We start from the raw sequence: 25,843 nt of genomic DNA on the forward strand, positions 1-25,843 counted from the left end.
ATCTGTGACTACTCTTGAAGATTACGGGAGCCTAAACTGCTATGTTTGATATAAAACATTACTTATATTTGAATCCTTCAAGCCTCCTTTAGGCTACCTGCCATTTCGCTGCCTTTCTCCACTCCCTAGAAAGATATCGCCACAGAGTTTAGGATTTGCAATTTTCATAGAATTCTTCCTTCATCGTATAGTTTCTGCGCCATGGTTTTATTCAAAGCAGATTAAGCTGCAAATCTTATCATCCAACATTTTTTTTCTTTTACCCTTAGCAGAGAAAACAGCATCGTTTTAGAGGCATACAACCAGCAGTTGCTTCCCTGGGGATGAGGCAGGGAACATGGAGGCAAATATTGTCCCTTTCCATTCTTACATGTAAATTCTGTTTATAAGAGCCAAAGAGTAGTGCAGAAGACCAAAGTTCTAAGTACTAAAATTTTAAAACCACACAGATATAAAAATATACAGGTCCTTGGCTTTTGTATGTTACTGCAGGATCCACTTTCATCACAAGGATTGCTTCAGCTCATAGTAACAGCCCTGCCGCCAGACTCCCTCACCCTTGAGCTCAGCTGTCCTGAAACTTCTAGAATCCCTTTATCCCAAACACACTTCTCACCAGAAAGCTAATTCGAAAACCGATTTGAATATGGAGGGCAGAAAACCTTCACTTTTATTCCTTCCTTCCTAATTTTTTAAAATGTTTATTCATTTTTGAGAGACAGAAAGACACAGCGCCAGTGGGGAAGGGGCAGAGAGAGAGGGAGACAGAATCTGAAGCAGGCTCCAGGCTCTGAGCTGTCAGTCTGGAGTGTGGCGTGGGGCTCACGGAACTGTGAGAAGTTGGGCGCTTAACCGACTAAGCCACCCAGGTGCCCCTCCTTTTTTCCTTTCAATAACCTTTCTTGGTTTGGGTGTTCTCATGGGCTGAGGGATGTCCCCCTCCCCCTGCGTCCTCAGGGAACATGACAGTAATAAGTTTTCTGGAATGAGGTCACTTGGGGACCACAGAGGTAAATTTTAACGTCAAAAAGCTTCACAGATCTCCCGCGAGGTCCCAGTTTAGGGTCCATACATATGTTAAAGGCTTTGTTCCCCTTTACAGGGAAAAGGAAATCATGAACCACGATTATTTCAAGGGTAATGGGCACCAGTGGGCATCGCCAACTCCAAGGCAAGAACAAGAAGAAAAGGGCCAGTATGAGCACAGTGACCAGAGGAACGGGGATACCTGGCTGTATCTTGGAGAACACGGTGTATTAGGAAAAACTGATGAAATCCCCTCACGGTTTGCCTATCAGTTCTGACAATAAAATTAGCTATATGCAAGGAAAGCAGGGTAGTCCTGTGATTATACAAACACATATCACAAGAACTGTATATCAAAGTTGCTTATAAAGTATCAAGGGGCATGGTATTTTGGTCCATGCACATATTTTATTTGGGCTTTTCTCTTGTTAAATGTTAAGGGCCCCCTTACGGCAGCAACAGGGCTTCTGCTTTCATTTAATTTCCTACAACCGCTTAAGGAGTGCGTTCTGCCTATAAGGTCCACCCCATTGTTGTTGAAAGGCTGCTGTGAACATTTCAAACCTAAGTAATGCCTGTTGTGCTATTTCATCGCTGGCTTTCTCAGAGGTGGACGAACACCTCTTGGTAACAGTTTATTACACAGCAGAATTTGGAATAATAACTCTATCCAAGTGAGTTTAGAAGTAAACAAAAGGACCTTCACACTCATAAGCCATTCCTATCATCCCCGGAGAACTTTCTGTCATGGAATGGATCATAAGTTCCTTAAGGACAGGAAGTATGTCTTGCCCTTTGTGGCTTCCACCCAGCATGGCACTGGGCACATGGTGAGGGTGCAGTGAGCATCTGATGACCAATAACTCTGGACAGTGAGGCTTCAGGGCACAGGACAGAACTATATACAGGTAGCTACATTATGCGGAGGGCTATTAACTTCTCCTTAAAAACAAACAAACAAACAAACAAACAAAAATGGAAGGGGTGAATTATCAGAGAGACAACTAGAAATTCCTTCCAATGGAGTATGTCAACTGTTTCATCTTCAATGTTTGATGAGTGTCACTATACAGCTTTTATTATTAATAAGCATTATTATGCTGAGATCAGTAAGGTCCTTGCTGGCTACAGTATCACATCAATAGTGCAAAATGTATACTGGCTTCTGTCTAAAATCTTACTTTACTTGTATATGGACCCAGAGTATCATTACCAGGTAGATAAGTTCACAAAGAATCGTTTAAAAAATGCATATAACTTGCATATACAACAATCAGCTATTTCTTCTAGCTCAAGAAAACGTTTAAAACAGGGCTAGTGCTGCTAGTAGCATTCAGAAGAACACAAATTTCTTGCCCCTTACATTACAATGGGAGCTCTAAGACTCTATATTTCCCGTGACGCTGGGGGGTGAGGCGGTCCTTTCACTGGCTAAAGAACTCAGCCTCTAATTCATAGATCATGGAAATGCAAATATGCACTTTATCTCATGTAGTCATGTATACTATCTGCCCATAGTTTTTTAGGCACAATTATTAAGTTTTCTCCTAGGGGCAAAGAAAGCATTCAGTGCAATGAAAAGATTCTTGATAGAATTAAGTTTCAGTAACAACAGCAAAATTATGCATACATAATACATACTTCAAACATGAATAAAACCTAAATTCTTAACATGCTTTAAAAATAGTCACTCTATGTCTAATGCAAATATGAATGGAGAACACTGCTCTTAATTTTAAAAGCAGATTAATTTGCAAATTAATTTTGCAGGCTTCTATTTGAGTACTCTTGATTATGTAAGGAAGTGACTCAAGCTGGCCCAGATGCGAAGAAACCAACAGTTCTTTAGAGAAGCCAACTTTATGTACAATACACACTCAAAGCTTTTCCTTCAAAGGTAAACGATACATCATCCTTTGATCAACATTACTCCTTAAAGAAACCCTAGTGCAGTTAATACTCTCTTCCACTTTCTGGTGTGGGGCACCAGAGGGCTGTATTTCATCGAAGCTCTTGAAACCCTTTTTCAAGGCAGACTTAGCTACATGAAGGTTAAATTAGAATTCTTACTGAATACTCTTCAGAATAAGGTGATTCTGGGAACTACGTTCCATATGGATGATTGATTATGTCAAAATTACCACACAATGCAGTTCTTCAGAGCATAAAGCATAGTAACTGCGAAGATCTAGGCTGTTTTTGGTTGTAGGTTCCCTCTGTCCCACTGTGTGTCTTTTCTTAGACCTTCCCTGAAACTAGATAAATAAAAACATAACAGCAAAGTACTTTGGGACAGTAACAGTTTCTGTTTAAGACTTCCATGAGCAAAACAGTCATATTCTGTGAAAACAACGTAGTGCTTTAAAAGGTGCATTTTTACCTGTGTTGCTAGATCAGTTCATGAAGTAGAAAACTATACACCACTGGAGTCTTGTTTCTAAAACATTAAAATCCTATTAAAAGAGCTTTGAAAAGATAAATCATAGTGATTGCTACAGCATGAGAAAGGTGCACCAGGAAATCCTTCCAAAAAATGCTGAAGGTTACAGAAGTTAAGTGCTGGGATTAGATCAGACGCTGTATCAAAGTCACAATGGAACACATGCAGGGAAAGGGTGTCGGGGAAACTTCACAAAAATCTTCTTTAAGTCAGTAAAGAAGAGACGTCCGTCCGTCCTGCAAAATGCTCAGTATGTAGTCTTCCGCCCAAGTGGGTGAGTTTTAAACGGCAGCATCGTCTGCATTTTTGGTTGCTTTCCATGCGGACATCATATTGCTGGGGTCTGTGCCCTGGGCCGCGGCGGTCAGTAGCGGTGGCCCTGGTGAGTCGGGTGGTACTGCGCGCTTTGCTGGGACGAGGAGGAGTAGCCGAGTGTGCTCTGGGACTGGGAGGATCCCTGAACGCTGCTTTGGTAATTCAGGCGAGAACTGGAGTGCTGGGGGAAGGAGAAGGAAAAGGGAATCACCGGCTCAGGACTTAATCACAAGAGGATGGACACAGGAGCCATTTTCAGAGGCCCCTGGTTCCCATCCATGGCAGCTGACAGCTAACTTGAGCTCCTTAATATGTTTCGCTTCTTTGAAATGACAGGGTGCCCTCACTGTAACATGTTCTGGCAGGCATGAAGTTTGGCTGGATTTCTTTGGGACGTGAGCCGCACTGGCAAGAGAAAGGCAGAGGGGAAACCTGTGCTGACCCACTGTTCTTTATAAGAACTCTGCCTATTCTCTGTAAAACTGAGATTTGCAAACGAGAATGATCAATTTGGCACACTGCATTAGTACTCATAGTGCATACTGATATGCTGTTAATTTTCTCATTATAAATAACAACGCTATGATCAAGAAGTCATTTCTAGAGAAGAGAATTTTCAGAGGTAGAGGCTGGAGTGGCAATCGCCAACACGACAAAGCAAGGCAGGCTGGGCAGGATGTGGCAGCAATAAGTGGGTTTTATAAATTTCAGGTAATATTTAGAATAAAAAAAAAATGTTCGTACATGAAAATGCCCTTCACGGAAAGCAGAGACAAATGTATTTCAATTCAATGTCTTGTTATTACCTTAAATGGAACATTTACCTTCATGGTGCCAAGGGCAAATATGAAAAATTATGTAAAAGGAAGAATTCATCTATAGAATAAGAACATGGGGTCTAGTTAAAGGTAAGCATAGCTGGAGCCTGTGTCCTTAACTAAGCTCAGAACGCTGGTTCTTTCCATGAGCAAAGTGGAAAAGATCTTACTAATAAAATTATTACTTGGAGTAAAAAATGTGAATGACCTTGAGGTGGCACTGTGGATTTAAGGAAGGACAAACCAGCAGGGTCCCCCAACTCAGTGTGCAAAGGCTGCCAAACATGATGTGGGAAACAAAGGTAAAAGAAAAAGTAAATTTCCCTACAACCTACAGCCCACTGACAAGTCCTTGAGACAGGCAGAGTGAACTTACTCTAGGAACTCAGCTGCCTGGATGTTAACACTTTGCTAAGGGCAAAAGGCAACCTTAGCTTAACATTATCCCAACCTCCAGGATTACTTTAACATATAAAAATTCCTTTAGAAACTTCCTTTATCTCTACTCCCCAAGATATATGTTGGCCATTATCCTCCAAGCATATGGCCCCCTGATACACATCTGAAGGGTCTCACGACCACGGTTTTACTAGACAATAATAAATGACCTTTTCCTAACAATAGTTAGCCCCCTCAAGATCCTGGAAACCTTGCTTCCAAAATTCCTGAGAGGACCGTGGTCTTCGAATTTACTCTTTCAGATTTTGATTTTCAACAAGTGGAACCAATGAAAGCGCCATTATGTACTTCTCTGCTTGCAGGGACTCTTCCAAGAGAAGATTTCAGGGAAGTGGTTGTGTGAAAACACATGAGTTTGTAGAGATGTATTCAAAATGTAAAGCCAGTTTAGGCAGCTCTTTATTATGTCTTTCTTGTTAATGTTTCTCTTGATTCCAGTTCCTTATCAGTGAGTTTATGGCTCCCTTGCCAGTGGTTTTGTTTTCTATTATCTCCATCCCCCCTTCCACTAGTACCCCGAGGTTCTAAATCTTTTTTTTTTTTACATTTAAGCCCTGCCCCCCCCCCAACTTCTTAGATCTTAGCTGGTTACTATCCTTGAAATTTTGGGTGTTTTTGTGTGTGTGTGCAAGATTCCCTATGCTTATCACAGGTATTTTTACCTCTCTCCCCAAATACTAATCCTTACACTTTTTTCCCCTTTAATTTCCCAAATTAGCAGTACAATGTATAGAGGCCGCTTTTAGACATCAGCCTTGAGCAATGGAAACTCATCAAGGCAAGAGGGGCCACAGCAACCCCCTGGATGAATATAGACAGGCCCATCAGACGACCCACCTCAAAATATCCATAGGCCACAAGTGACCAATGGGCTATGTACAACCAGGCACGTTACCAAAAAAAGGGAGAGTTCCTTACACCCCCATCCATACCTCCTCATCTTCCCCAGGGGCGCCTGAGTGGCTCAGTCGGTTAAACTGTCCCACTCTTGATTTCGGTTCAAGTCATGATCTCACAGTCGGAAGACTGAGCCCCATGATGGCCCCCTTCCTAGGCATGGAGCCTGCTTAAAATTTGCTCCTGATGCTCTCTCACTCTCGTGCCCCCCCCCACCCATGTTCCTCTCCACCCCTCCCCCCTAGCTGGCAGTCCTCTTTCTCAAAAACAAAGCAAAACAAAACAGTCCCCACCCAGTGCCTCCAGGCTGTCCTGCCTACTGCTCTGTACTCAATACCCACTGCCTGGGGCAGACAGTCTCTCCCCTGTGGTCCAGGCTGCTGCTCCCTGGAGGTGTATCCAATAAACCTCTACCTCCTTTGTTCTTTCACCACACCAGTTTCCATCACATGGAGGTCCCACATCTGGCGGCCCCCATCCCATCAAGAGAGATACCACATTTAGACAGCTGTAGTTTTTTTTTTAATCTTAATAATAAAAAGTATCTTCTACTTTCAAAAATGCTTCTAGTGAGATTTAACACTGATTTCTGAGAAGTCGCAATCTTAATCCCTTTCTGTGTTTACGCTACTTCCTATTTCCTCTCAGTGGCAGCAAATCTTTCTCTTCCTGTTGTCGCAAATAAATCTTCCTCTTACTGTTGTCTCTCTTCCAATTGCTTGTCTAGTTCTCTTTTTCTGACCCCAACCTGACTGACAGCTGGAAGGGGAAAATGAGAAATTTTCTTTGAGGAGGAAGAGGCCTGTCTCACCCTCTCTCCTCAGGATGTCAGGAGAAGCAAGTCAAGAAATGAAATGTTCTCCAGTTACATGAAATACGACCCAAACCCTCATTTTCATGTCACGTCCTAGAAACAGGATTGTACCATTTGCACAGTGAAACTCTGGAGTTAAGTACTACTTAATGCTAAGAGGATCTATTACAAAATCCACTTCCCATTTCTTGTTTGAGCGTGAACAAGAACAAATTCGGCGCAGTACCTGATAATCTGCCGGCATAACGGGCCCGCCGGAGTTGGCGCCCGAGGGCGCGAGGCGGGGCTTCTTGTTCGGAGGCACCTGATTGAGGCCCGAGTCCTGACTGTGCTGCAGCCCGGCTCCCGCACCCCCGGCGCCCGCCCCGGCCCCGCCCGCGGTCCCGTTGGTCTGGGTGCTGTTCTGCTGCGGCGGGGGCGCCTGCGGGGGCGCTGCTGCCTGCTGCGTGGGAGCTGCGGGCTGCTGATGTTGGTTCTGCTGCTGCTGCTGGTTCTTGTAAGAAAAAGAAAAATGGCAAACTTGGTATGGTACTAAATCAACAGGCCACTGCTGTCGTTTACTTGATGGGCACCCGCGACGGCCCGCCAACCTGGGGAGCGACCTACGGGGGACACCAAAGTGACTGCCAAGACCAGAGAAGGAAGCAGACCGGGGGAGGGGGTGGGGGGGGGGGGGGGGGGGAGGCGGGAATACAGCATCCCCAAAGGTCAGAGCACTGAGTCCTGAACGGGATTCATTCTGTAAACTTCATTTACATTGCACAGTGGTCCTCCATATCAGCCACAGACATCCCACTGGAGAGCACACAGGGCACACAGGAGAGAGTTCTGCATTCATTAAAACAGCTGTGGGTGCCTGGGTGGCTTCGTGTTAGGCCTCCCACTCTTGGTTTTGGCTCAGATCGTGATCTCAGGGTTCGTGAGATCAAACCCTGCCTCCCGCTCTGCGCAGTGAGCGTAAGTAGGCCGAGCCAGTTTGGGATTTCTCTGTCTCCCTCTCTCTGCCCCTCCCCTGCTTACTTGGGCGCTCTCCCCCAAAATAAATGAATAAACCTTAACAAATAAATAAATAAAACTGCTGTTAATAGTCTTCTCGATCATGATTTTGGAAGAGTGGAGGGATATGGGGAGGGCCTGATCTAGCCAATTAGGAGCAAAGAACAGAATCGTGCTTTGAAGGAAGCCTGAATCAAGCCATGGTGATGACACTGAACAAACAAAACACAACCATTAAGGATCGGGGAATAAAATAGGCTGTAAAACAAATCAGAAGTTCATTCATCTATAAACTCATGATATTTCAAATTGCAAAGTACATCTACAATAAAGTAAGCACATAATTAAAATAGAAGGCAGCCAAATACATAGGAATCATTAAATTGTACTTCCCTAAATTGTCTTTTTGCCTCCCTTGCTCCCTGGAAATAGAAGTGTACCGCGTAGCTTATACCTTGTCACCTTTCTCTTCAGGTTCATCTTCATTAAGGAATTCTCGTTTGGGGTATGGAATCTGGCAGCCAGCAAAGACACTAAAAAATCATTTTTTTAAAAAAAGAATACATATCAGGACCTAAAATCCACAGTATCATTGACCTTGTTAATTTAAAATTCCACTTTTTTTTCCTTAACATATTGCCTACTCTTCATCAGTAGCTACTGTTTGCTGAATGTCTCCCAAGACAACTTAATTTAAGCAGATAAAAAAAGAATTTTGGGGGGCATCTGAGTGGCGCAGTCGGTTGAACGTCAGACTCTTGATTTCAGCTCGGGTCCTGATCCCAGTGTCTCGGGATAGAGCCCTGAGTCTGGCTCCACACTGACCATGGAGCCTGCTTAACATTCTTCCTCTCTCTCTCTGCCTCTCTCTGCCTCTGCCCCTCTCCCCTACTTGTGCGCTCTCTCTCTAAAACTTCAAAACAAAACAAAACAAAACAAGAATTTGTTGTCTAAGTCTTATACTAATTACCACTTTCAATAATAAATTTTAACTGCCATTAGTTGACGTATATGATGTAGAGGTTTCTCCACACAAACTTAATTAGTACTAAAAAATAACTGAATTTGTAATTGCCTCAACAATGAAAATACTTTTTTTTTCTTCAAGAAAAGCCACATCTCTAATAAATACAAGCATATGGGTATAACAAGGATGGGAAATGCAGGGGTTTTGGTAGCACAGTGGATGCACAGACTTTTAAATTCGCAGTTCCCTACTGATTTGGGTCAAACTCATCTGCCCGACTATAAACATCCCACCTGTTCTCAGTTGTAGTTTTCCCTGTAACACTGAATGATGGTCATTCCTAAAACACCTGTTTTCATTCACGCCTCTCTAGAGCACTGCCTGTTTCAGAATATAGTCCCTTTCTCTCCAGAAGTTCTTCTCCAAGGTAGGATTAATGGAAAACTTCAGTAACCCTATAGGAACAAGTGCTTCTCTTACTTTAGTCACCATCTGACATCCTCAACCCGGAGCAAAGGACACGGAAAATGTAGCATACATACTCTAACGTTGGCAAGGGGTCCTCCTGAAAATAGGGATCCTGTAGAGCTTGCTCCGAGGTAATTCTCTTGGTTGGATCCATAGTAAGGAGTTTCTGAAGCTAAAGTAACACATAAGAAATCGATAGCACATGGAAAGGTTGTTTATAAATCAATGTTTTGACTTTTTGTATTAATGTCTAGCAGGATTAATATCAAATGCCATTGCGTATAGCTCACCACAGATTAGTATGGAGCAATTGGCACACTACATACATTTATGTAAAATTGGTAGAAATCATTAGCATTAAAGCCCTTTTGGTATGTCATTTTTTTTTTCTGCTGATAAATCAGAAAAATTGGAAAAAATTAAGTCTGGAAGTCAAGAGTGACATCTCAAAAGAAAAATATTTGATTTTGCCTTAGCATCCACCAATTTCTTTTCTTTCTAAAAAGGAGGAGGGGGGCCTGGGTGGCTCAGTCGGTTAAGCATCTGACTCTTGATCTCAGCTCAGGGCTTGAACTCATGACCTCATGAACACCATGCTGGGTGTGGAGCCTACTTAAAAAAAGGTGGGAGGTGCCTTGGGGGGGCTCAGTTTGTTGAGTGACCAATTCTTGATTTCGGCTCAGGTCATGATCTTGAAGTTCATGGGTTCAAGCCCCACACAGGGCTCTGCACTGACTGCTCAGACCCTGCTTGGGGTTGTCTCTCTCCCTCTCTCTCCCTCTCTCTCTGCACCCCCCCCCCCAAATAAATAAATAAACTTAAAAAGAAAAATCACCAGTTTGGGGCACCTAGGTGGCTCAGTCAGTTAAGTAAGCTTCCAGAGTCTTGATTTCAGCTCAGGTCCTGATCTCACGGTTGTGGGATCAAGCTCTGTATGGGGCTCCCTGCTGCGTATGGAGCCTGCTTAAGATTCTTAAGATTCTCTGCCCCTTCTGGGCTCACGCATATGCATGTGTGTGTGCATGCATGCATATACTCAGAAAGAAAGAAAGGAAGGGAGGGAGGGAGGGAGGGAGGGAGGAAGGGAGGAAGGGAGGAAGGGAGGAAGGGAGAAAGGGAGAAAGGGAGAAAGGGAGAAAGGGAGAAAGGAAGAAAGAAAGAAAGAAAAGCTAGGACAATTCCACGAATGAGACAAGATGGGTCTGTGCTATGGACCCAACTTCCCCATCTGGCAGAGAGGCACCTACCAAGAGGAACACTTTGCTGTCAGGCTTGACCTTGTGTTTCTCCATGTACTTTATGAGGCTACTGTTGGCATACCTGCAAGAACATAATAATCACACATCACTGGAAACACTCACACTTTTTTTTCAAATAATGTTTATTATTGAAGTACAGTTTACACAATAAAACTCCCAGATTGGTTTTCCTATAAGGTACATGTTTAGGCCATTGTCTTTTCTAATGATTAGTGAAAGAATACGTAACCAAATATTGGTAAATGTGTGCAGTGGGAATTGTTAAACACTGTATGTAAGAGTTTCTATTGTTACAATCTCTTTGGAAAATAATTACACATTAACCACTAGAGCTGAAAATGTGAACAACCTATAACCTAGCAATTCCCTTCCTAGGTACATACTCTAAGAGATTCCTTTGTGCATGTGTATCACAGGATGTGTAAACAAGAATGTTCTTAGTATTCCTGTAATAGAAAAAACTGTAAACAACACAAGAGTCTACCAATTAAAGAATGGGTACATTGTTACATATTCACAGAATGGAATATTGAACAATAGTTAAAATGAATACAGAGGTTGAGTGGGAAATAAAAGAAAGAAAACTACAAAAGAAAATACAAACTGTAATATAATTTATATGAAGATAAAAGATATATTAAACTGAGCAATAATTTATTTGGAATACATAATACCTGTAGCAAAACTATAATGAAAAATGTGGAATGACAAATACAAATTCAGAATATATGTTCTTTCCTATATATGAAATATTTCACATTTAAAAAGGTCAAAAAATAAGTAACATATATGTTCATGGTAGAAAATTTAGAGAATATAGAAAAGTATAAAGAAAAAAACTGAAATCACTCGTAATCAAGCCACTCAATGATTAAAATAAACAAAAAAACACTGCCGAGATTTTGCTAATTTTCCTTTGACATTCTTGCCATGCTTTTATATATATGACACAGACACAGAGGGATTTCTGTTTTGTTTTGTTTTTATAAAATTGGGATCACACTATACAAATTGTCCTCTTTTCACTTAATATTGTTTCATAAACATTTTTCCTTGTTCAGTGCTCTCTAAACTACTCATTTGTAGTGGTTCTATACGTATATTCCTAGTGTTACTGACGTTGTTTGTTTCACAATAGTTAAATACAGGTCTTTGTAGGTTAATCTGGTCCACATGGTAGGGAAACAATACTGCACATAGGTGGGAAACAGAGATCCCTTCCAGACTCTGACTCAGTCATTTACCAGTTGTGTGACCTTGGGCAGTTAGTTAACCCTTATGAAAGCTTTAGCTTCCTCATCTGAAAACTAAAGATTACAATTATACCTCTCTTATAGAGTGTTGTGGGGACCATATGAGAAAATGTAGGTAAGGGCTCAGCACCACACCTGACACATAATAAACACTTGGTTAGCTACCTGTAGCTGCTCTGATTGCTTCCACAGGATAAATTCTTGGGTTTATTAGGTCAAAGAGTATGTGCATTGCAAAGCCAGTTTTATGTGCTCTAAAACCTTGCTACATGAACCTGGCCCTCAGATCAGCAGCATGGGCCCTGAGAGCCCACATTAGAAATACAGATTCTCAGGCCCTATCCCAAATTCTGAATCAGAATCTGCATTTTTAACAAGGTCTCCAGGTGATCTGTAGGTATATTAAAGTTTGAGAAACATTTTTCTCACCGGTGGCATACAAGGAAGAGGGCCCATTTTATCATACCCTTGCCAGCCCTAGGTATGTTCATTTTTAAAATCTTTGCCATGTGAGCCTGGGTGGCTCAGTCAGTTAGTGTCTGACTTTGGCTCAGGTCATGATCTCACGGTTCGTGGGTTCGAGCCCCGCGTCAGGCTCTGTGCTGACAGCTCAGAGCCTGGACCCTGCTTCAGATTCTGTGTCTCCCTCTCTCTCTGCCCCCTCCCCACTTGAACTCTCTCTCTCTCTCTCAAAAATAAATAAAAATTAAAAGAATAAAAATAATAAAACAAAATCTTTGCCATGTATATATACAATTTTTTCGGGGCTCCTGGCTGGCTCAGTCAGTAGAGCATGCAACTCTTGATCTCAGAGTTATAAGTTTGAGTCCCATATTGGGTATAGAGATTGCTTAAAAATAAAATCTTAAAAAAATTAAAAAAAAATTTTTTTCCTCCAATACTAGGAACATTTTTATTAGCAAGGTAACCACTAAATTTATTAATGAGAAGAGATTTTAAAGTTTATGCAGAAATGTAGTTTGTCTACATACATGTCTTTGGTCTTTCTGTCGAATCATTGATTTCTCTGGGTTAACTCCAGATTCTAAGTTATTTGTTTCTATCATAAGATCAGACCGTGCTTATTGTAACATTCAATTTAAAGTCAGCTTCTAGATTTCCTTTTAATCCTATTTTCACGTTGCCTTCTACTTAGCTAATAGAAGCTGACACTTTAGAAAGATTACAGAAACTTCTATCACTATTCTTCCTGATTCACTTTAAGAGTAATTTTTTTGGTTCTTTTCATCTGATATAATGAAAACAAGTTATTTTTCCTTTATTTGAGATAATTTTTTCTGGAAAAAAAAATTTTTTTTAATGTTTATTTATTTTTGAGAGACAGAGAACGAGCAGGGGAGCAACAGAGGGAGAGAGAGACACAGAATCCGAAGCAGGCTCCAGGCTCTGAGCTGGACTCAGACACAAAGCCTGACGCGGGGCTCAAACCCACGAACCGTGAGATCATGACCTAAGCCGAAGTCAGTTGCTCAACAGACTGAACCATCCAGGTGCCCCTGGAATTTTTAAATAATATTTTACTTCAGTGGCTTGTATGTACTACTACATTAGATTTAGCTAATTAAAAAAAATTTTTTAATGTTTTATTTATTTATTTAATTTTTATTTAATTTTTATTTTTTTTAACGTTTATTTATTTTTGAGACAGAGAGAGACAGAGCATGAACGGGGGAGGGTCACAGAGAGAGGGAGACACAGAATCAGAAACAGGCTCCAGGCTCTGAGCTGTCAGCACAGAGCCCGTCGCGGGGCTCAAACCCATGGACCGTGAGATCATGACCTGAGCCGAAGTCGGACGCTTAACCGACCGAGCCACCCAGGCGCCCCATAATGTTTTATTTATTTTTGAGAGAGAGAGAGAGACAGAGACAGAGTATGAGTGGGGGAGGGGCAGAGAGACAGAATCCAGGAAGCAAGAGCCTGACATGGGGCTCGAACCCATGAACCACGAGATCATGACCTGAGGCAAAGTCAGACACTTAAACAACTGAGCCACCCAGTCGCCCCTAGATCTAGCTGATTTTTAATAAACTCCTTTCATCTTATGTATTAGTAGCTGCTTTCATGGGGGTACAATTGTTTGCTTAACACATATGGGCTCTTATTGCTGAGCTTTTCCTATGACTTTTCTGAGTTTCATTTATCTTTTAAAGCTCTCCTTTTATTTCTAGTTACTGTAAACACTAATTTTATGCGAAAATTTTCCTTTGGTCTTTAAACAATAAGTGTTCACTGCCGACATTAATATTCTCCATCTTTTATATCATTAGCATGTCTTCAATTACTTGAACCACTTTCATATAATGTCCATTTGACAGTAACTAATGAGCACGTACTAAGTACCAGGCCCTGGGTATACATATAATGATGGATAAGAAAGACATAACCCATACTATCTAGAGGGAAGGCAGACAAGTATTCAAAAGCTAACTGTAGGGGCGCCTGGGTGGCTCAGTCAGTTGAGTGTCCCACTCTTGATTTCGGCTCAGATCATAGAATCAAGCCCCACATTGGGTTCTGTGCTGAGTATGGAGTCTGCTTGGGATATTCTCTCTCTCTCTCTCAAAATTTTTTTTAAAAAAAGGTAACTGTAGGGCAAAGTCATCAGTGCTGAGAGAAACAGCCCAGGATGCAAGAGAGGAGTATGTGACTCAGACCTAGAAGGTCAAGGGAGGCCTCAGCAGGCAAGTGATGCCCAAGGCAAGACCTAAAGGACAAGTAGAAAGGAAAAATAGGAGTTAATCTGAGGAAATGAGTGGGAGTAAAGTATATCCTAGACTGAAGAAACAGCATGTGTAAAAACCCAGAGGTCAAAAAAAAGCTCTGGGTTTTCAAGCTTCTTAAAGAAATTCATGCTGTCTAGGCTGTAGAATACAAAGTGGACAGTTGTGTAGGAGATGAATTTGGTGATGTAGAAGCCAGAGCTCTGTAAGCCATACTAAGGAAGTGAGAGCAATAGTGAATTGAGAGCAGCGAGGAGACCAACATGATCAAATTTGCTTTGGGCAATGACTGTGGTATAGACAGTGAGTTGTAATAAAGACTGGAGGTAGAAATACCACTTGGGAGGCCACTGCAGGACCCTAAGCGAGAGAGAGAGAGAGGTCTAGACTGTAATAGTGGCAGAGTAGATGGAGAGAAATACAAAGAACTGACTAGATTTACTAGTTTTTTGGATCCTGCAGGGTAACATGGAAGAGAAGGCGATAAAAGAAGGATCAGGGATGTCAGGTCTTGGGCTTGAACAACTGGGTGAATCATGGAGTCGTTTCCTAAGATTGGAAATACAGCGGGAGGAAGGTATGGGAGGATAGATGATGAGTTCCATTTTGGACATTTAAGTTAACGTATTTATAGAAATTTCAGGTTGGGATTCCATGAGGCAATTAGACAAATGGGTCTGAAATTGGGAAAAGAGATCTGAGTCGGATGCATAAACTGGGAATTATTAGCATCATCGATGGTAAATTGTGGCCAATAAGATCAGAGAGACTGCCCGGGACAATGTCCAGAGTGAAAAGACAGCCCAAGACAGAACCTTGAGCAATACCAGTGCCATCTTTAAGAGAGAGAGACAGGAAAAAGACCCCACCAAGGACTGTGTAAAAGAGGGGCCAAAAATGACAAGTGCCATTCCCTCCTTCTCTTTATCATGTCTGCTTTTGTTCCTACAAGCTATCCTGTCTTGAAATTTCCTGTTAAGGCACCCAGGAGAAAACCTCTTACACCTCGTCCTCTAGGTGTGTGCATTTGTAACAAACTCCTCGCACTCTGTCACCTTTATTCTCTCACTCCTACTCAATATACACATTCCCACCAGTGTGTTTTACCCTGCTTCCAGGCCATGTGGCCTTCCTTCTGTTGTCCTTCCTGGTTACCTCACCCGGCATTTCAGTCACTAGTCATTATTCAGATAAAGATCAAATCACAGTTGTAGCCTTGAACTGAGCCCTCATCATGCTAAAACAGGAGACACATTTAAACATGATACTGACCCTTAAGATTCTTAAAAGGTCATAAAATACTACAGCCTAAGCCTAACATGTATGTTAGCAACATCTGGAAAATCTTCTTTAAATCATAAGCATAATTAATATATTAAAATCTAAATTTCTGGTTTAAATACTAATCTGTATCTGTTTTTTAAAGGATTAATTTAGGGGCGCCTGGGTGGCGCAGTCGGTTAAGCGTCCGACTTCAGCCAGGTCACGATCTTGCGGTCCGTGAGTTCGAGCCCCGCGTCGGGCTCTGGGCTGATGGCTCAGAGCCTGGAGCCTGTTTCCGATTCTGTGTCTCCCTCTCTCTCTGCCCCTCCCCCGTTCATGCTCTGTCTCTCTCTGTCCCAAAAATAAATAAACGTTGAAAAAAAAAATTAAAAAAAAAATAAATAAAGGATTAATTTAAATATTCCCAGTGAAGTTACTACTTATATTTAATATGAAATTACTTACGTTGTTCTTCTAAAGTCTTTCTGAAGTGTAGGGTATTCTGGCATCTTTCTAATATCTTCCCAATCTTTATCTTACAAAAAAATATCAAATATTGTTATGGAAAATAATGTTACTTCTATCAAAAATCTATTTTAGCTTACAAATATACACAAAAATACCCAAAATATGCTTTTGAAAAGGAATTATTTTGAAATATGACTCAAATATTATTTTGAAAAGAAAAATAAATTACCTGCAGGAAACCCCATGACACTAAATATCCGATCTAGTTGATCATGATGAAAGGGATTGCTTGTTTTTATATCTTCCTGACGACAGTGAAAAATAGGTTCTGAAGTCAACAATTCAGCAAATATGCAACCTATTGCCCATATATCTATGAAAGAAGAAGAAGAAGTGTTTGCACACATTTGTTATATTTCTTGGGTTATAACTCCTAGGTATAATCATAACCTACATTTAAAATTCTTTTCAGTGATGAAATATACAAAGTATGATAACTATATTAAGAAAACATATATATGACATGAAATAGCTATATCATCATATAACAGATTGAAAGCCAAATAAAAAACATTTACTTGTAAATTTCCTAATGAAGATATACTTGGAAACTCAATTTAGCAAGCAAGGAATTTACATTTAGGCAAAGCCTTTCTAACCACTATTAACAATGTAGTCAGTGAAGTATTCAATTGAAAATCTAATACAGGGTATAAAATTCATGACCTGGTAGACTAAAACAATATCATCATCAGGTATATAGCGATTCATTCCTTTAAATCAATTACCTGCATAATGATAGAGCATAATTTCTGATTTAGGAGTCTAGACAACCAGGATAGACCATATAAAATGATTTACAAAAAACTTAACTTTTGTTTGAAAGACTACCAACTTCAGTTTTTCCAACAAATTGTAAGGTCTAGAAGCTAATAAATACAAGTATATATGGGTACAGCATGACACCAGGAGAGAAGTTATTTGAACATAATCACTTGGATTAAGCTGTTCCATTGCTCCAATATTCCAGGAGAAAGTTAGGCATCTTTAAAAGTTTTACTAACCATTTCAAATCACCAGTTTTAGATTATTCTATTTGGATTTTACACGTTGAAAAATTGTAATTTAGATTCTAAGACTATAATATTATATTTACAATGCTTTGCCAAATGTATAAGTGAATTTTTATAAGATATATATTCACACTTGCCCACTTAAATAAATGCTATGTCGTATTTTTTTTTTAAATAATAATGCACAGACCACAGTATAGGATAGAAAAGCACAGTGTTTAGTAGCCTACTAAATGTGGGAATCACATTCTGTAGACAAGCTAATTAAGAAAAAAGTCTAATTACAGCCATTAGCTAGAATTAACATTGGTATGTTATTTCATAAAACAAATTGCTAAATGAAAAAAAAAAAACCATAGTGTAATGTCTCACTCCATTCAGGAACAGTTTCCTTTCACGTAAGTTAGCCTTTTGGATAACGGAAACAAATCACTTCAACACCCATTTTTTATCACACCATTACCTGCCATCTTAAGAGGTTATAAAATATCATTTACTCTTTCTTAATGACTCAGAAGGGTCATCATCAGCATAAGCATCCATCATGAAAGAGTAGAGTAATAACTCTTCAGTGTCTACTATTAAATTCTTTTCTCTCTCCCACATCATGTTGTTGTCACTCTTGCCTCTGACAGTCCCATCTCCCTTCCTGCTGGCTGCCTCTACTATGCAGTCGGCTGGGACTAGTACTGCATGTTTCTGGTCATGCCAATTTCTGGTCTGCCTTCCATTTAAAGGACAGGAGCCAGGATCTAGACCTCCTGAGAACTGCTAAGAGAAGGAACCTCAGAGTAGCAGGTAATGTTAAATTTTAGGGTTTCTTGCCTCATATTAGCCTCTAATTTTAAATGGTCATCTGGTTCCTGTACCATCTATACCCATTTCTCAGCTCTCAGATCTCAAGACTGTTCCTCCCTCCTTCCTTCCCTCCCTTTACACACACACACACACACACACACACACACACACACACACACACACACACACGCTGTCATTCCCCAGCCCCCCTAAATGTCACTCCATAAAACTTCACTGATATCAAATCACCGAACTCTTTTTTTTTTATATGCTCTGAATAGAAATAATACTCATTTCTGACATGAACCAGCTATGGAGAAGAGTAAGAATAAGTGAATGGCTATGTATTTACTCTATGTATTTATGTCTGCTAGGAATGCATTTCAAGCCTGAAAATAACTTATTTGGGGAATATTCTTTCTCTGGGTCTTCTTTCTTAGTTTCTATCCAGAAGGGATAACTGCAACCTAACTAAAATTGAAAATCAGCGATTATATTTTTATCTTTATCTGTAAGTTGTAAACTCATTTAAACTTAATTTCAGTTGTCCTTACCCTCAGGAAATAGGGAATATAGTGGATTTCTAATTCATACTCAGTTAGCTTTACTTCCCCCAAAGATATCTACTTTTATTTCAATGGTAGAACAGCTAATCAGAAAATATTCATAGAACTGTGCTTCTCAACGTCTGGGCTGTCAAAGTGTGTGGACCATGTGCAACAGAACCATTTAAAGGCACGTACTACATATGAGACTTACTGCCACAGATTGGCTCTATCAGAATCTCTGACAGTGGGACAGGCTTTGGTGGGAAGTCACTTAGTTTAACAGAAGGTTTTGGCTGAATCTTCCTTTTCTTACTGGAAATCTCCCTTGTAGATCTAGACTGTGTAGAGCTTGGTAAGAGCCCAGCGCATGTGGATTTCTACTGTTAGCACATCCCCTACTTGCTGCCCTGCATTCTGGGTTATCTCATCATCAGTTCTGTGCTGAGGCACCAACCTGGTGCTGCTCAACTAACATGCCTCTTTCTCTGGCGTCTCTTCAGTCTCCTGCTATCCCCCGGTGCCTTCTGAGACTGTCTAAGAGACTTTACTGCTCTGGATTGAGAGATCTAAGAGAAAAAGCAAACGCAATTCTCAAAGTTTCAAAGACACAGCTCCTCAGTAAAAATCACTCACTGGAATGTAAGTAGAGTCAGGTTCTGATTTTAACCCCTCATTCTGAGAGCCCTCTATTCCTTCTGTCTGCTTGTGCAGTTCTGAATTTTTCACAGACAGCTGACCCTGTCCGTGGCTGAGAGCGTGGCCTTGGTAGCCTCTGAACGCAGCCTCGATGTGGGCTCAGCTGCTGGTGGAAGGGTCTAAGGTCGGTCTCAGACTCCTCTACTGTCAAACACTCATGGGATTTTTCACTAATTGAACAAAATCTTTCGGCAATATTTACAAAGTATTACAAGATTCCAGCCCCTTGCTAGCGTCGCCATCCCTGGACAAAGTATATATATGCTCGGCGTCTCAGTTTTGCAGAAATCAGACCTGATGAATGAGGACATCACTATATTTTATTTTTTGTTTCTCCTTTTACCCACGTATAGGTTAGTTATCTATCGAATCTTTTCCAACATGGGAGCTTCCTTTGTAGTTCTTTGCATGTTACCAGGTTTTTCAGAAGTTTAACAGAGAAAGGTTTGTGCTCATCTGTTTTTAATAATTTCGTATTTTTGGTGCCTTTATTAAATAGAACTCAACAAATGCAGCTAAATGTAGTCAAAACTGGTATCAGTCTAATACCAGTAAACAAAAGATTCCACACAAGGAAAATTTCAAGAAATACACGCAGGAGATTTCGGCACCTCATAGAACTAGCCCATCATAGTGACAGTACTACCCACCTCCTCTCTTTTCACCTCATTTCGAGAAATCTCTAGGTTTGAGTACAGCTCCCTCTTCCTGACTCCCTCAATTCATAGCTGGGCCCACTGAGGACACTGTAGTCATCAGGTAGCAAAACCCTTGTCTGTTCTGGAGCAGACTTTAAATCCTACAGAGAGTGTGTTTATAACAGGTTTTCTTACTCCATTTTTTCTCTTGGCAAAATGGCAAGAGGCTGAGCACAGCTAACCTACCCAGACTCTTATTTCCTCCTGTAATGGAGAAACTGCTACTCTGATCAGCGTCATGGCGGGAGAGAAAAATTAGTCACGTTACTTCTTGTTTAGGAAAGGACGGACGGACGGACTTTCCCCCAGTAGAAGGGCCTTTTGCCAACACCACACTATTCTTGTTTTCTGTTTTTCTTTTTGTGGAGAAAACAATTCTAGAAATCTCTCCAGTTCTTCTGATCAGTGGTAGGTAAGTGCAAAATAAAACTTGTATGTTATCATTTCCGTGGCAATTCAACAGGATCAGATAACTCTATTCTCTAAAAGAAAATGCTTTCTCCTTTTACAAGAACCATATTCTCCTACACGGTTAAAAATCCTAATCTACCAGAATATAAAATGCAGGAATACAGCCGACAATAGGACTTTTACAAAGAGATATAAAGCGGTTTTTACAAAGCAGCTTCATAATTATTATACCATTTGGTATTTATGATAATTTGATGCTAAGATAGTAAATCATTTTAGACTAACTTACCAATGGCCTTTGTATAATGTCTTGCACCAAGCAGAAGTTCTGGAGCCCGATACCAAAACGTCACAACTACTGGATCCAAATCTGCTAGTGGCTTTAGAGGAGAATTGAATAATCTGGCAAAACCCATGTCCGCTAAAAAATGAAATAAGTTAATATAAAACTCAGTCTGGCATGCTACTAGAACCATGCAAGGTTGATGACAACAGCCACTATTGAAGACAATAACTTTATAGAGCAATCCTTTTATTCCTTTTCAACCAGGGGTCTGCCCCAGGCACCAGATCCCCTCTTCTGAGTAGATATTATTATCGTGCCTATTTTACTGATAAAGAAACAGAGGCCTAAAGATATTCTGACTTGCCCAAGGCCACAGAGCTAGTAAATACAGAGTCATAATTAGAATCCAGGTCTGACTTCAGATCCCTGGCTTTCAGAGACATAATATTCTTAAATGTTTTTTTAAACTAAAACAGTCTCAAAATTTCCATAGTTAATTATGACCTCTGGACGCCTCTGCATCTAAACACTGACTACATCTGAGTGTGGCGTGAGCGGGAATTGGCTCGTGGATGCATGAGAGCCAGTTTGTACACATTTCTCCCCAACACTGAGTTGAGTGATGTCATGTGACTTGAAATTGGCTATCATGGGAATATTTACATCATAGAAAACAACAAACGCTACACACTGGAGATTTTTTTCCACCCAGGGAGCCATTGTTGGATAATTACCAGCACATCATATACATGTTTCCAGGAAAATGTACACGATATGTACGAGGTAATTTGTTATAATTCAGGGTGTAACAAAGGTCTATGCCAAAGCTAACTGAGTTAAATATTAGAGGTATACACAAGTAGTAAAAAGAATATTTATTACTACAATAAGTTCCTGAGTGTCTAGCTGGCTCAGTCGGGACAGCATGTGACTCTTGATCTTGGGGTTGTGAATTTGATCCCCAGGCTGGGTGTAGAGATTACTTAAAAATGAAATTAAAAAAACAATCTACCATATAATAAGTCCTTGAGACTATCTAATTTTCTTAAGATTTAATAAATAACAAATACCTTTCATTTATCAAGTACTTCAGAATTACAGATGGTTTTCACATATATCATGTATCACTTCATCTAATCCTCATGCTGGTTTAATAAGTATTTTGTTCCCCACCTCTTAGAGATGAAGAATCTAAAGTCCAAAGCAGTTAAGTGACTTTCCCAAGGTCACAGAGATAGCAGTAAAAATGCTAGTATTCAAACAAACCATGTTATAACTTAGCAGCTATATTCTTAATCATTGATCTGACATCCAATAGATTATACGTATGACAATCACATATCACAGAGGTCAAATCACAAGAATGAAAAACCTCCGTAATTTGAAATATGTAATGTACACAGTATATTTTGACTGTATAAGGGGTCCCAATGAACTATGTAATAGCACATTGAGGTTTAATGTACTATTTAATCATTTAATCTAAAACTGCATGCTATAACATACATTAAAATTTTAATTTACAGCGATTTTGTTTCTTTACAATTTGAATATTTTACAAGGCTTTCTGAGAATGCTTTGGAGAACACAGGTCATAAAAAATAAGGCCATCCAAGGAAGCCTGTGCTGATGCCTACTGTTTCCTAACTAAATTTCCCCCATAGCAAAGACATTCAAAATCTTTCTACCAATATTACGCCTACTTCAAAGCACTGCTTTATGTATTTAATACATGCTGATTGTTGCTGATGGCAAAGTAATGTGATGAAATGTTTCACCCATTGAAAAGTATGTTATTTTTAAGTAAAAGCTGAAGCCAGTATTTCTCCCTTTATTCCCTACCTTCTTAGTTTTATATAAGCCTCATCTATTCAGTGTCAGATGAAATCAAGTCCAAAGGACACCATAAACATTCTTAAAAATAATTCCTGTCTATTATTTGAACTTTAAAGGAATTTCAAACCATTTCTCAAATAATCACCAATGTAGACAAAAGGTAACTAACCTAAAACTGTTCCATTCAACAGATTGCAGTGATAAAATTCTGGTGTGAGTGCTAATGAGACAGTATCAGATGATGAAGAAAAGCAGGAAAACCATGGTGTCTACCACCAAGGAACTGACATGAAGGTGAGGTGACAAAATACACAGAGTAGATAAAAACAGAAGTGCTGTAAGACCAAAGGTGAGTTACCACTGGCTTCTACTAGACTCTAAGTCCTATGAGGGGAGGGCATGTATCTCCTTCATGGCTCTATGTGGCACACTGGTAAACATTTGTGGAAGTGGACCAAATTGAACATGGAACTTGAGCTGGATTCTCAAGGGTGAATCGCTGAATGGTAAAAGGGGCAGGAAGCATTTCAGGTAAGACCTGAAGTCTTCAGGTTGCTGGGGAGGGGGAGGCTTAGGCACAGGGAAGGGCGCGATGCATTTCTCATTTGACTGTGCTTTTCTTTTCATTCAAAAAAGGACTGTGTGGGGCGCCTGGGTGGCTCAGTCGGTTGGGCGTCCGACTTCGGCTCAGGTCACGATCTCGCGGTCCGTGGGTTCGAGCCCCGCGTCAGGGCTCTGGGCTGATGGCTCAGAGCCTGGAGCCTGCTTCCGATTCTGTGTCTCCCTCTCTCTCTGCCCCTCCCCTGTTCATGCTCTGTCTCTCTCTGTCTCAAAAATAAATAAACGTTACAAAAAATAAAAAAATAAAAAAAAGGACTGTGTTAAAGTGTTAAGCACAGGCATCAGAGCATTACTAAGTTTTAAAAAGTAATGTGCTATTACAACAAAAATTAAAAGCAATTTAATCAACTAAATTGTTTTCTAGACTGCTGGTATTACTTCTTGCTTACTTTTAACCTGACTGTATTCCTAATGGTGAACAGAATTACAATCCTAAAACTCTGAACAGTAGGGTAACCAACTGGCCTGGCTAGAATACAGAATTTCGGGTGAGGAGTACTAGAGATATCTGGGAGTAGTAAGAGAAAGACAGCGAGTGCGAGGGACCAGGATAGAGGGGATGACTGGTACAAACGAGGGGAGAGTACAAGATGACAATGATGAATTTGGTTTGAAACAATGGAGCAGAGGTTGCCAGCAGCACATCCAAATTAAGGCAAAGATTCTGGCTAGGGGGAGAGAAGAGAATGAGACTCAGATCTTAGAATGATTTTTACAGAATCCAAGATTTTTAGGCCACACTCATCAATTCCTTAAAGTAGCAATTGTAGAGGGAGGCCACGCCCTGGCCAGTGCAACACAAGGTTACTAGGAGTAAAAGCCAGTAATAAATAAAATGCAGAAGTAAGAGCAAAAGTGGTAAGTAGAAAAACAGAATTATGTGATGTCACGTAGACCAAGGAAAAAGACAGTCTCAAGGCCAGACTGGTCAGAAGAACAAATGACTAAGGCAATAAAGGAAAACCGTGACTAACTACAGGCCACTAGATCTGATGAGACAGAGGTCGTAGGTGACCTTTTTGGAGAGCAGTTTCGATAGAGGGACAGAATTAGAGGACAGATTAGGGTGACTGGAACCAGTGGGTGAACATCGTATGTTCTAGCAGTAGAGGAACAAGGAGGGGAAATTGAATGAATAGTAAAGAAAACAAAATGGATATGAGAAGATTTATTTTAGAATTGGAAAAGGATTATGAAGGCTTAAAGGTGAAGAGGAGAAACTGGGGAAGCAGAGAGTGGAGACAGTGCGGTGTGAGAGTTTAAGTACAATGGGAAGCTATTTAGAAGCTGGGGGACCCCACATAGGTAGGACTCGGGAGGGGACAGTCACTCTTTCTCCGAGACCGTTTCAAAGGCAGCGCTGTGCCGACAAAAAGTGGTCAGTGAGGGTACAGCAGACAGCTTTGATATGGCTGGGCAGCAACATTTGTAGGGAAAGAGACTTTGGACTTGAGAGGCTGAGTAAGCCACAACCTCTCTAAAGTCAGCTCTCCTTCTCTGGAACATCCACCTTACAGGGTGGTTGTATAAAGTGAGGGAACATATGAAAGCATTTATGACACTGGGTAGTAAACTAATTATTTCACTGTCTGTCACAGGGAGGGACTGCCCTTTACCACCCTTTCCCTTTCACCAATGTCTAGCAAAAAGTAGGTCCTCAAATGCCTATAAGGAAAAGAGTGCGAGCGTGAAACAGAGAAAAGTGAGGAGTGGTAGAGAGGGGTGGGGAGGGAAGCAAAACGGAAGGGGGGGGGAAGGAAAGCAGCTACTTGGTTCTTAGTGACCATCAACAACATTTTTCATGACTCTGAATCTCAGTAAACTTAGTGTACAGGTTGAAAGAAAAGGAATTTGGTTTATAACCAACCAACCAAGGAGCACGCTTGGGTGTAGTAGGACAGAATGGATGTGCAATAGGTCAAGTTAGCACAATTCTGCATCACCTCTAGCATGACATATCCTAACAGCAAAGAAAGCAGGTTGATGAAACAATATTTATTTTAAAATCCTTCTGAAAACCATTGGAACATTTAATAAATGCAATTTCTATTACAAAAAAAAAGTAGAATGAAGCATTTCTTCACCTCATTCTCTTCCCAAATACGTCAGAGGTATAAATGATGCCAATTTCTTCTAGAACGATCTTCAGGGTTGCAAAGGGAATCTTAATAAATGGGAAGGACTCCTGTGGGTGCCTTAATCTAAGACCACCACATAAGAGGGTTTATAAACATGTATATTTCATTTGGAAAAAATATGTTGGTACCTGGCACGGCCATGCAGGGGGCGGGGGCAAGGTATGTGGGAAGATGTGCGTGTGTTAGGTCAGGCGGGAGAGATGCCTTCAGGGAAAGAACACTGGTGAAGCCGAGACAAAAGCAAGACTTAGACGATGACATTTAGGGCAGCTGTGCAGGAGAGCAACCACGGCATAAACACGTGCTTGGGTACTGTATGAGAATGAAATTTTTGTGGGCTTGCTTGCCTCAGCTTACTTGGGGAAGAAACCTGAGGCGTTTTATCAACTATCTACCTACACCTCCCGACATATTTTCTTTTTTTTTTTTTTTAATTTTTTTTCAACGTTTATTTATTTTTGGGACAGAGAGAGACAGAGCATGAACGGGCGAGGGGCAGAGAGAGAGGGAGACACAGAATCGGAAACAGGCTCCAGGCTCTGAGCCATCAG

At 40.7% G+C, this 25,843-nt stretch overlaps 1 protein-coding gene across 5 annotated transcripts in view; it reads right to left on the reverse strand.

Moving 5' to 3' along the window:
• Positions 1 to 929: 929 nt before the first annotated feature.
• Positions 930 to 25,843, reverse strand: part of CDK19 (cyclin dependent kinase 19) — a 179,302-nt gene continuing 154,388 nt past the window's right edge. For all 5 annotated transcript variants that reach the window (XM_040474380.1, XM_040474381.1, XM_040474382.1 and 2 more), the window contains 8 exons: positions 20,701 to 20,832; positions 16,417 to 16,560; positions 16,185 to 16,254; positions 10,448 to 10,520; positions 9,275 to 9,372; positions 8,220 to 8,298; positions 6,996 to 7,262; positions 930 to 3,962 (listed from right to left, as the gene is read on the reverse strand). In XM_040474380.1, the coding sequence (XP_040330314.1) occupies positions 3,831 to 3,962; positions 6,996 to 7,262; positions 8,220 to 8,298; positions 9,275 to 9,372; positions 10,448 to 10,520; positions 16,185 to 16,254; positions 16,417 to 16,560; positions 20,701 to 20,832 (995 nt within the window). In that variant the 3' untranslated portion in view covers positions 930 to 3,830. The remainder of the gene's footprint in view (positions 3,963 to 6,995; positions 7,263 to 8,219; positions 8,299 to 9,274; positions 9,373 to 10,447; positions 10,521 to 16,184; positions 16,255 to 16,416; positions 16,561 to 20,700; positions 20,833 to 25,843) is intronic.

The sequence above is a fragment of the Herpailurus yagouaroundi genome, unplaced genomic scaffold (assembly GCF_014898765.1).
Source record: "Herpailurus yagouaroundi ecotype Mexico unplaced genomic scaffold, PumYag 139, whole genome shotgun sequence".
Classification (NCBI taxonomy): Eukaryota; Metazoa; Chordata; class Mammalia; order Carnivora; family Felidae; genus Herpailurus; species Herpailurus yagouaroundi.